Source organism: Gorilla gorilla, chromosome 4 (assembly GCF_029281585.2).
Source record: "Gorilla gorilla gorilla isolate KB3781 chromosome 4, NHGRI_mGorGor1-v2.1_pri, whole genome shotgun sequence".
Taxonomy (NCBI): Eukaryota; Metazoa; Chordata; class Mammalia; order Primates; family Hominidae; genus Gorilla; species Gorilla gorilla.
In genome coordinates, this window is record NC_073228.2 from 81688161 (window position 1) to 81699176 (window position 11016).

The 11016-nt window shown below is 54.5% G+C and overlaps 1 protein-coding gene and 1 long non-coding RNA gene across 5 annotated transcripts; one reads left to right on the forward strand and one right to left on the reverse strand.

The window, feature by feature from the left end:
• Positions 1-1002: 1002 nt before the first annotated feature.
• On the reverse strand, positions 1003-6147 carry LOC129533365 (uncharacterized). 4 transcript variants are annotated; one of them, XR_010133858.1, is made up of 9 exons: positions 5892-6147; positions 5630-5742; positions 5056-5221; positions 3727-3888; positions 3017-3131; positions 2553-2774; positions 2368-2445; positions 1465-1613; positions 1003-1306 (listed from the first exon to the last, which is right to left on the reverse strand). It is a non-coding gene; the product is annotated as an uncharacterized lncRNA (long non-coding RNA). The 4 variants fall into 4 exon arrangements; XR_010133859.1 differs by lacking the exons at positions 5056-5221; positions 5630-5742; positions 5892-6147 and adding an exon at positions 4373-4579 and having other exon boundaries at positions 1465-2445; XR_008679531.2 differs by lacking the exons at positions 5056-5221; positions 5630-5742; positions 5892-6147 and having other exon boundaries at positions 1465-2445; positions 3727-4343.
• A 1127-nt stretch (positions 6148-7274) lies between these two features.
• Positions 7275-7875, forward strand: LOC101126043 (coactosin-like protein). The gene has a single exon (XM_055385995.1). The coding sequence runs from the start codon at positions 7275-7277 to the stop codon at positions 7647-7649; it is 375 nt and encodes a 124-aa protein (XP_055241970.1). The 3' UTR covers positions 7650-7875.
• Positions 7876-11016: the final 3141 nt, after the last annotated feature.

The following is an 11016-nucleotide window of genomic DNA, read 5'->3' on the forward strand; positions in this document are numbered from 1 at the left end:
CCAGGCTGGGGTGGGCAAACAGGGCCTCAGCTATAGGATGGGGAAAAGGTGGGCCGTGCTAAGAGAGGATCTAAACCAACTGAGAGGGGGATGCCCCCTTCCACTCCTCTCACCCTTCTGTACCCCAAGAGACCTCAGGGTCAGGTGAGGGGCATTTCTCTCAGGTCTCAGCCCACAGGAAACCTAAAGGACATTGCCCAAGAAGAGGCTCTTACAGAGACCCCAGCCAGCCAGCCCCCTTCCCACTCCAGGCTCCCCAAGATGTGGCTCCTTGGTGGGCCAAGTGCCCCACTCCACAGCCCCACCCTGCCCCGCCCACCACCCCAAGCCCCGCCCTGGGTCCCAGGGTCCCGCCAGGCCCGCTGGGTGGAAGGTGGTCATGTTTCAGACTGCCAATGGCTTCCACTTCCCAGACAGGCCCAGGTAGCCCCACCAGCAGCGGAGAGAGATTCCTCAATAGCCCAGTGGCTGCCAAGCCACCAAAGCAAACAGGACACCCCCCATGCGTACACGCACAGCGGCCACCCTGCCCCACACACACCCCGAGCTGGGCAGAGCCGGTCTGCTTTCCTGGGCTAGCTGCGTCGCTCTCACCCCCTCACTCATCAGTGCCCTGGACCACTCCTTCAGAAGCCCCTCCCCACCGAGCCCCTCTCCTTCTGCTCTTGAACCCGTCCTGGGCTGAGGCAGGGAGTGCTCCCCAACAGGTGTGGTCCTTGGAAAGTCTGTGTGGCCCTCCCAGGGACCAGCCACAGGTGACAGGGACTCAGGGGCGATTCTTAAAAACTTTTCCCAATACAAGGGGCTGTCCCTTCCCTCCACCCTTAATCTTTCCGCCTCCTCCCCTCTCATCTTTCCAGGAGCCCCAGGCCTGGATGGAGTGGGCAGAACAGATTGGCAGGTGACAAGCCGATACCCAAACACTCAATAAACTCTCCACCTATCCCAGTCCCTCAGCCCACACTGCCCCAAACCAATGAACAGACCAGATCACACGAGGCATTGAACTTGGAGCAAAGCTTTAATAGCAGGCACTGGACAAACCCAGGAGGCCTCCTCAGTGAGGGGCTGCAGAAAGTAGATACAGAAAGACAACAGGTCATGGACCGGTGCCCAGACGGACACTCGGGGCGTGGCAGTAGCATGCTGGGAGCTGGAGCTGATGGCTGTGCCGTGACCCTCGAGGTGGGGCTGTCACAGGCAGAAAGGGGCCTCAGTGGCTTGAGAGATGGACCTGCTCACAGAAGACCACCTCTCCAACCTGGACTTCCTCCACGATGGCACACCTGGTGGCTGGTCACTGTGGCTGCAGGCGATGGAGGAGGGAGGCACAGGGAACATCAGGCAGGAGCTCTTCCCCCCACCTGCCCCTGAGTCTGTGGTCCCCCCAGTCTCCCACACAGAAGGGTCCTCAGCCTCTCCCCCGCCTTGGGGTCCACACAGCAGGACAGGGCAGCTTCTTACCTTCCCGGGTGGGCTGCGAGGCCAGGGACAAGGAGTACTGAGTGGCCAGCCTGCAGGGAGAGGAGCACCCATCGACCCAGGGATGCCAGCCAGCCCAGGCCCCTGCAAGCACTGCTGGGGAGAAGCAGGCCCTGGCAGAGGAGGTTCCCCTAAATTGTTGAAAAATCACAGTTGGGAATGCACAGAAATTAGCACAGGACCAAGAATGAAAGGGCAGGGGTTCAGCGCAGCAGGAAGAAGAAAAAGAAACAGCACAGCAGTAGGCCTGGAGGCACTCACCAGGAATTTACAAGGAGAAGCTGAGCAAGTGGTTTTTCCATATCCCAGAGGACCCAACAAATAGACCCAATTAAAGCAGGAGAGACTGTCGTTAGACTATAGATGGACTTCACCATTTTCGGGGAGCAAAAAGCTGCAACGTGTGACTAAGCATGGAGACTCCAGGACACTCTCAGCTGAAGGCCTGATCACCCTTCCCAACTGCAAACCCGACCACCACCCACCATGCTCTTCACCCTGTGGCTGATGGACTCACACAGTCATCAGAACCAGAACCCCAGGGCCATCAATGCCCACTCCTTCATATGTGTTCACCCAACACTTACTGAGTCCTGACTGTGAGCCACGCTTACCCTGAGATCCAGGCATCCAGTCCTGCTGTTTTGAGCTATAACCTCTCTTCTGCACGCACCACCTTCCTTCCCCTGCCCCCCCACCCAGCCTCCACCCCGCAAGACTTCTCTGGCCAGACTCCCTGCTCTAGCCCCCTGACGCATCTCTCCGGCCCCACCCTGACCCCTCTGATCCATTTCTCCCTCTGCAGCCAGAGTGAATGTTCTAAAATATCTTGATGTTCATTCCCCTGTTCTGCTCCAAATCCCTCCATGGCTCCCCATTGCCTACGTGATCTAGTCCAGATGCTTTAACTTGGCAGTCAAGGCTCCTCAGTTAGACTCCAGCCTGCATCCTCAGTTTCACCTCCTGCAAACCCCACAGGTTCCCACATTCACACCTCCTGAACTTTGCTGGTGCTCAGACACCAACTTCTCCCTGGGTGAAGTGGGCCCCCAGCCCGCCCCAGCAGGTACCTGGGTGCACACTCACTGGGCGTCCTCAACCTCTAGCAAGCGGCTGTAGGTGGCGATCTCCTGCTCCAGCCGCGTCTTCACGTCCAGAAGGACCTGGCGCTCTGCATCACAGCAGAGCTCGCACAGCTGCTGTTCCATGCTTCTGATGAGCCCCTGCAGCTGGGCCAGCTGGGTCCTGTAGCACACCTCCGTCTCCACCAGGCTGCCCTCCAGCGATGCTTTCTGTGGGCCAAGAGATAGGTGGTGCGACGAGATGGACGTGGGACCCTTCCCCATGGCAGAGCACTAGAGAGGAGCCCCTCCTGTATGGAGCTGTGGGTGCTGCCGGCACAGTTGGGTGGTAGTGCACCCAGCCACTGAGTGTGAAGGCTGGGTGGGGACTCTGGTTCTCCAAGCAGGGATCTATAAGGCTGCGCTCACCCTGGGGTGACAGGTACAGGGTGGGGAGGGGACAGAGGCCCTACCTTGCTGAGCTGGGACGGCTCAGGTTCTGCACAGAGATGTAGAGCTCCATATCTCCATCCTGCTGCTCTGCAGGGCCTCTGTGTTGGTGGCCACCTCGCAGTTCAGCCGCTCTCTCTGGAAGGCAGAGTGGGCCACAGGGGTTTATGGAAACTTTCAGAAGTGGGGCACAGGAAAGGGGCTGTTCCTGAGCCCTCGCCTCCCAGAACCATCCCCTAAACCCTCCCTGGCCTCTATGGGGCCCCAAAGGCACCTGCACACAAAGACCCTCTGCACCCACGTCGGACCTTGGAGGAATTCAGCCTGCTCTGCGGTCATTTGCATTTCTTACTCCTACCGAACTACAGCACCTCAAAGACAGGCACTGGGTGTTATTCTTTTGCACCTGTTGCTGTCCCTAGGACACCGGACACAGCCTGTGCTTGCCAAGGGTATGCGTATGTACTCAAATACACACATCCTGTAAACAGCTGTGGTGGAAACCCAAGACTAGACTTGCAGAGAACTGGATCTATTTTGCAGGCCACAGTGAAGGGCTGTGTGAGCTTGAGTCCTCTCTGAGCCTCACATTTTACATCGAAGACATGAAGGGCTGGTCCGACTGGTTTCCAAAAGTCCTTCCAACTGGGACAGCCTGTGAATCTGCCAGCTGCACCAGCACACAGCATATGTGCCCACACGTGTGCACACCTGCTTACACACGGCCACCCACCACGCTGAAGAACCAGCCCTGGGCATCCTTGCAGCTCTTCTCCACCAGTTTCTTGTCCTGGTCACACATCTCATTCAGGATGCAGCTCAGGTTCACTCCAGGCACAGTGTCCATCTTCACACTGACATCCTCGTCCACCTGACCTCAAAGGGCGTTCATTTCCTGGGCAGAGAGGACAGCAGGAACTCACCCAAGGCCATCCTGGGGAAAGACCCTGGGGCCTGCCTTCTCTCCCTTGGAGAGACAGGTACGGATGACAGACAGACAGACAGACACAGATAGGCCAACAGCTCCTCACCCTGAAGGTGGAGATGGATGTTGTCATTACTCAAACATACAGGGCTATGAATATCAGCAACCTCTCCCAACACACACTGTGACTCAGGACTGGACTTCACCCATCCCCAACAACTGCTAAGCCCCGAGAGATGACAACCCCCCAGCACGGTGGAGGATGACCATGGGCAACCTCACTCACTGCCCTGACCTCGCCCCTACCACCGCCTTGCCCCCACCACCAACCCCACAGCACAGGCATGCAAAAAGCAACCTTACGCTGGTGTCACCGCGCCAGGCCCCGTTAGCAAATGTTAATCTGCTGGAGGAAAGCAATTGTATAACCAGCCTCAACGCCAGGGGGAAACACCTTCCGGGTGTCCTGCTTCTCGGGGAGTAGGCTCCCCCAGCTTAGAGCAGCACAGAGCGCAGCTGAGAAGGAAGCCACAGGACAGGGCATGTAAGACCTCCTGACCGCCCCGGCAGGACCTTGGATCTCTATCCTTGGGTTGAGCCTTGGAGTCCCTGGGACCTAGAACCTTCTGGAAAGGAGAGGCAGGAGAGGGGCAGAGAGGTGGGGTGGATACGAGTCCGACAGACCTGAAGGAGGGTCCCTGTGCAGCCGTAGATACATCCCTTAACCTCTCTGAGCCCCAGTTTCTTCACAGGTCAAAACGAAGAAACAGTATCTTTCTTCCTGTTTTTGTATCAGTTGAGATAATGGCTGTGAGTCACTTGTAGTGCTGGGCAGAAGTTCCTTGTTTTAATGACTATCACTACTATAATTAATTATAATAATTAGCATTGTGTGTTCTTACACCGAGTTACTCATTAGTTAGTTAACTGCAGTGAGCTGAGCCTGAAGGGACAAATGAAGTCTATTGGAGAAGAGGGCTCCTCCAGGCCTCACCCAGGGTCCTCTGAGGGTCAGAGCTAGGCATCCATAGAGGATGGGAACTGGACTGGAAGCATGGCCCAGCCCAGGGAGGTTCTGGGCCCCAGCCTCGCTTGCTTCCAGGTGAATTTCTGCTGCATTCCCTGAGCTGAACTCACCTCCTCATGGTTCTTCTTCAGGTAGACCAGGTCCTCCTTGAGGTTCTCAGGCTGCATCTCCAGGTTGGCTCCAGGCAGGGTCAGCTTGTCCAGCCCCTGGGGCAGCTCCAGAGACCCAGCCTCACTTGGCTGCCGATGACTTCTGCACCAGGTGGGCATCATCCACCTGTAGCCAGTATGAAGCTGGAATTACCGATCACAGCCACCAGGATCGGGGAGAGACGTGGGCTCCATGAGAAAATGCCCTTGGCAGCCTCCAGGAGACCCTCCAACACCCTTCTTGCAGCCTTTTTGGAAGTGAGCCAGGGTGGGGGTGATGAGAGTCCCCATGGTCTTCTCTGAGCACCCTCCTGGGAATTTCTGGGACCCAGCCAAGGCCCTCGGGGGTTAAAGGGTGATGGGGGTAGGATGCCCAGGCATGGGTAAAGATGCATGCCAGGAGAGAGACCCTTATGCAGCCATCTCCCACCATAGGGGTCATGGCCTAAGCTGCCTAGGCCTCACTCCGTCTTCCCCAACGAAATTCACCTCTAGGCTCAGCTGCCACCTCCTCCAGAAAGCCCTCTTGGATTACCTTTCTGTGTCTCTTTTCCGGGCCATACCTCCTCCCTTCTCCAGCCCGGGTGCACACTCACTGGGCGTCCTCAACCTCCAGCAAGCGGTGGTAGGTGTCAATTAGTTCAACTTCTATGGAAAAAGTAGGGAGGTATCTCAAAGAACTGAAAGTACAACTACCTTTCGACCCAGCAATCCCACTACTGGGTATCTACCCAAAGGGAAAGAAATCATTATATAAAAAGGCACTGCACTCCCATGTTTATCGCAGCATAACTTACAACAGCAAGGTCATGGAACCAAGGTAAGTATCCACAACGGTTCATTAAATAAAGAAAATGTGGTGCATATACACCACAAAGTACTAGGCAGTCATAAAAAAGAACAAAATCATGTCCTTTGCAGCAACACAGATGCAGCTGAAGGTCATTATCCTACGTGAATTAACGCAGAAACAGCCAAATATTGCATGTTCTCATGTATTAAGTGAGAACAATGGATACACAGGGAGCCCAGGCTATTTATTGGTGCTCAAACAAAGAAACAGGTGGTGAGGCTGTGGGGGTTTAAAGGAAGCAATGTATCAAGTGAGTGAGCTGCAGCTGTGATGGTGTAGCATTTTCTTTGAAACATGTGGCTACTTGAGATAATGGGAGTGCTAGAAGCAAGCAGCCAGCAAGTCTAGCAGACATGCAAGCCCTGCCTCAGCTTCTCTCCCAACACTCAGATTTTCTCCCAACAGGACAGAGTAAGCAGCAGTAAGTCTCAGAGCCTTAGGACCAGAGGGGCCCCAGTGCCCCTTGGTCAGGATGCTGAGCCCAGAGAGGGCAAGATCCTGACTTGAGGTCACACAGCAGCAAGCCCTGGCAGAACTAGCATTCCTTTTGGAGAAATTCAGAGTTCATGGTCCCCAGGAGTCATTCATTTACTCATGCATTCATTTGGCAATTACATATTGAGCATCTACTATATGCCAGGCCCACTTCTAGCCCCAGCATACAGCAGTGGACAAGACAAACCAATTCCCACCTCAAGGAGTTGATGCTCTGGTCACAGAGACAGAAAACAAGTGAAGAAGATCACATTACATGATGCTAAAGGCTAGCAAATAAAATTACACCACATGGAATGTTGGAGTCACTCTGTCCAAATGGTGGCCACTAGCCCCATATGGCTATTTGAGTTTCAAGCAATTGCAGTAATTGAAAATTAAAGAGTTTAGCGGCCGGGCAATGGTGGCTCACGCCTGTAATCCTGGCACTTTGGGAGGCCGAGGCGGGCGGATCACGAGGTCAGGAGATCGAGACCATCCTGGCTAACACGATGAAACTCCATCTCTACTAAAAATACAAAAAAATTAGCTGGGGGTGGTGGCGGGCACCTGTAATCCCAGCTACTCAGGAGGCCGAGGCAAGAGAACGGCGTGAACCCGGGAGGCGGAACTTGCAGTGAGACGAGATCACGCCACTGCACTCCAGCCTGGGGAACAGAGTGAGACTCCATTTCAAAAAAAAAAAAAAAAAAAAAGACTTTAGCAGAGCTGCAGCCGTGCTTGGAGCTTGCAGACGCCACATCACTGTCACCACTACCTCGCTCCCATCCCCGCCGCAGCCAGGGGCATGCTCAGTCACCCCGGGCAGTGTCCCCGCTGTGGCCCTATGGCAATGGCCACCAAGGTTGACAAAGAGGCTTGCTGGGAGGCCTACAACCTGGCGCGAGACGACGGCTTGGCCGTCATCTGGGTGACTTTTAAATATGATGGCTCCACCATCGTCCGTATCGGGCAAGGAGTGGAATACCAGCACTTCATCCCCCAGTGCACAGACGAGATCTCGTTGCTTGCCTTCGTGTGTGTCACCACGAGGGATGCCACCCTCATCAGGTGGATCGGCAAGAACGTCAAGACCTTGGTGAAGGAGGTCATACAGGATTTCACTAAGGAGTTTGTGATCAGTGATCAGAAGGAGCTGGAGGGAGATTTAATGAAAAGCGAACTGAAGAAGACTGGGGGAATCAATTACAACGCCCAGATGGAGTAACCCCAGCTTCCCCACTGCCCCTTGCCAAAGTCATCTGTCTGCTCCCCGGGGAAGGGGCCCTCCGGCCTCAGCTACCAACCCACCAGCCCACCAGGGAGAAAAGAATCCATGAGAGGCAGTGCCCGCCACCCTGTGTCCACAGCCCCCACCTTCCTGCTTCCCTTAGAACACTGCTGTGTCTTATCTCATGAAGCTTGTGGAACCCCTTTCTTTGATTTTTTTCTTTTCTCCCCCTCTCTTTTGTTCTAAAGAAAAATCATTTTGATGCAAGGTCCTGCCTGTCATCAGATCCGAGGTGCCTCCTGCAGTAACCCCTTTTCCTGGCATTTCTCTTACATATAATGAGGCTGCCTAGTGGGATCTGCAAGACCTCATGTTGCTTCTGGAGCCTAGATTTGTTTTGCCATCTCAGTTTTCTTGGATCCCCCTTCCTGTTTACCACTGAGGGGCAGCTGGGCCAGGAGCAGCACCTGGTGACTGCAGCCTTCATAAGCACACAAGTCCATTCCTGTAGTCAGGCCCAGACCTCCTGGAATCTGCCCCGGGCTCCCTCATCCCACCTTCATCCAGAGTTGCCTAAGTTGCATCTCTGGCAAATGCAGGATTGCTCAGTGGTGAGAAGGTTAGGTCTGGCTGTGACCGAATAAGGGATAAAATTTGCCTTAAAACTTGCCTGGCCGGGTGGATCACCTGAGGTCAGGAGTTCGAGACCAGCCTGACCAACATGGTGAAACCCCGTCTCTACTAAAAATACAAAAATTAGCCGGATGTGGTGGTGGGTGCCTGTAATCCCAGCTACTCGGGAGGCTGAGGCAGGAGAATGGCTAGAACGCAGGAGGCGGAGGTTGCACTGAGCTGAGATTGTGCCATTGCACTCCAGCCTGGGGGACAGGGAAAGATTCTGTCTGAAAAAAAAAAAAAACAACCTCGCCTGGCAGTGGCTTTGCGACAGTCTGAAACCACCCGTTCCCACCCTCTTGACTGAAATGTCCTAGTGACACAGAGAAGGGCAAAGGTCTGAGCCCAGAGTTGACAGAGGGACTATTTCAGGGTTCACTTCAGGGGCTCCCAAAGCAATGAGGGTGTTAGGGAGAGAGGCCCAGGGTGGGGACTGGGAATTTAAGGAGAGCTGGGAACTGATCACTTAGGTTCAGGAAGCTTCTGTACAAGCAGTAAGGATGGCTTGGGCCAGAGGGCTACTCCCCCTGTGGTGCTAGCGGTGAGCAAAGCCCTGGGCTCACGGCAGCGCTAAAGCCCATGGCTTCAATCCTACACCTGCACCACACATTCAAAAGGATCGTTTTTTGTTGTTTGTTTGTTTTTGTTTTTTGAGGCAGAGTTTCACTCTTGTTGCCCTGGCTGGAGTGCAGTGGTACTATCTCGGCTCACCGGAACCTCCGCCTCCCAGGTTCAGGCCATTCTCCTGCCTCAGCCTCCTGAGCAGCTGGGATTACAGGTGCCCACCACCATGTCTGGCTAATTTTTGTATTTTTAGTAGAGACGGGGTTTCTCCATGTTGGTCAGGCTAGCCTCAAACTCCTGACCTCGTGATCCGTCCACCTCAGCCTCCCAAAGTGCTGGGATTACAGTCATGAGCCACCGTGCCCAGCCTGTTTTGTTTTTAAAGAAAGATGAGATTGTCTTGGCTCTTCATGAGAAAATTTTATATAGCTCTTTTTCTTTTTTTCCTTGCTCATTTCATTTTGGAAAAGAAATCTGTACTGTATTGGGATTGCGAAGAACATCTCTGCACTCAAACAGTTTACAGAAAGAAATTTTGTTTTTCAAAAAAAAAATAAAAAGAAGAAAATTAAGAGTTCAGTTCTTCCATCGCAATAGCCACATTTCAGGGGCTTGTTAGCCGCACGGGGTGGCTGCTGTGTTTGATAGCGGACGGGGAGCATTTCCATCACTGAAGGAACTACGGGACAGGGCTGGTGTGGGGAGTGCACAGAGGGCTGGGGGCTGGATGGCTGAGGACAGCGACATCTGGGTTGTCCTGCTGAGAAGGGGTGGCCACATGGCGACACACCAGGAGGAGGGGACAGCAGGTGCAATGTTGGCCAGACGGGGATGTGCTTGATGTGTTCAAAGGACAGAAAAGACAGATGGAGCAAGGGGAGAGTAGAGCAAGGTGGGGCTGGGGAGGTCAGCGGGGGGGCCTCTGGGGCCTGGGTAAACAGTTTTCTGCTTTACGTGGAAGGTGTCAGGAAGCCATGGGGAGAGGGGTTAAGCAGGGGAGTTGCATAGTTTGAACAATATATGAAGAATGGATTTGTGGGGGCAAGAGTGGAAGGAAGGAGCCCTAGGGAGGAGGCTATTGTGTCACAGAGAGGAAGGTGACTGAGACCTGGGTGATATGGGGGGTGGGGAACAGCCATAGCCGAAGCCTCAGGGTTCTGGATCCAGCTGTGCCTGAAGTTGATTCCCCCTCTCCTCCCTTTCTCCTCTTGGTTACTGGGCACTGACTGGAACACCCCTCATTACTACCACCCACCTATCCCCTCCCTCACAAAACACCTGACTGTCTCTCCTCCTGTCTCTGTGCAGAGCACTCAGAAGGGACCTAGGCTTCCCTCAGTGCCCTGGGTCCAATTTCTTTTCAGAACTTTTCGCCCCTGACTGCATCCCAGGGCTGATAAGATAGCCCTGTCTAGTCACCTTGGAGTCCTGGGAAGATACCTTAGGCCACCTGGTGTTTCACTGACTTTCCCCACCAGGATGCTTTCCTGGAGCTGTGAGCAGGAGGCAGGAGGAACCAGCTGGCTCTGGGTCTGGGGGGTGGAGGCAACTAAAAGAGAAGGCTCAGCTTCAGTTGCAACTGGAGGGACTTTGGTTTTCTCTTACGAAGAACTTCCCCTCTATAAAAGGGCCGATGCCATCCTCATGCATTCGCAGCGGAGGGGATCTCCTAGGGCCCTAAGAATAAGGTGGAAAACCTGCTCCCTAGGGTGGGCACCGAGAGGCCAGCTCTGCTCCTCCAAATCTGGGCACTCTTTCTCCCTCAGGACCTTTGCAGCTGCAGTTCCCTCTGCCAAGACCCCAGGTGGCTCCTCCATCTCGCTCCAAAGTCTCCTCCTGAGTGGCGTTGCGGATTGCCTGATGAGCACGGCTCCCTCCTCGGAAGCACCTTGTCTGTCTCCTGTACTAGAACGCCAGCTCCACAAGGGCAGGGTGGTTGTTGATCTTGTTTCTCTCTGTCCCCTCCTGTCTGACACTGTGCCTGGCACATGGTGGATGTTCCCAGGAGGTTTCTGGAATGAGCAGATGTCTGGGGTGAGTGTGGGCAGGTGGCTGCCATGCATACAGAGCCTGCCAGGCCCTAGTGGGCTCAGACTCACCCTCTCACTGCACCCTCCCAGTGGGG

Excerpts from the sequence above, each read along its gene's own strand:
- LOC101126043 (XM_055385995.1), top strand. The coding sequence starts at position 7,275 with ATGGCCACCAAGGTTGACAAAGAGGCTTGCTGGGAGGCCTACAACCTG.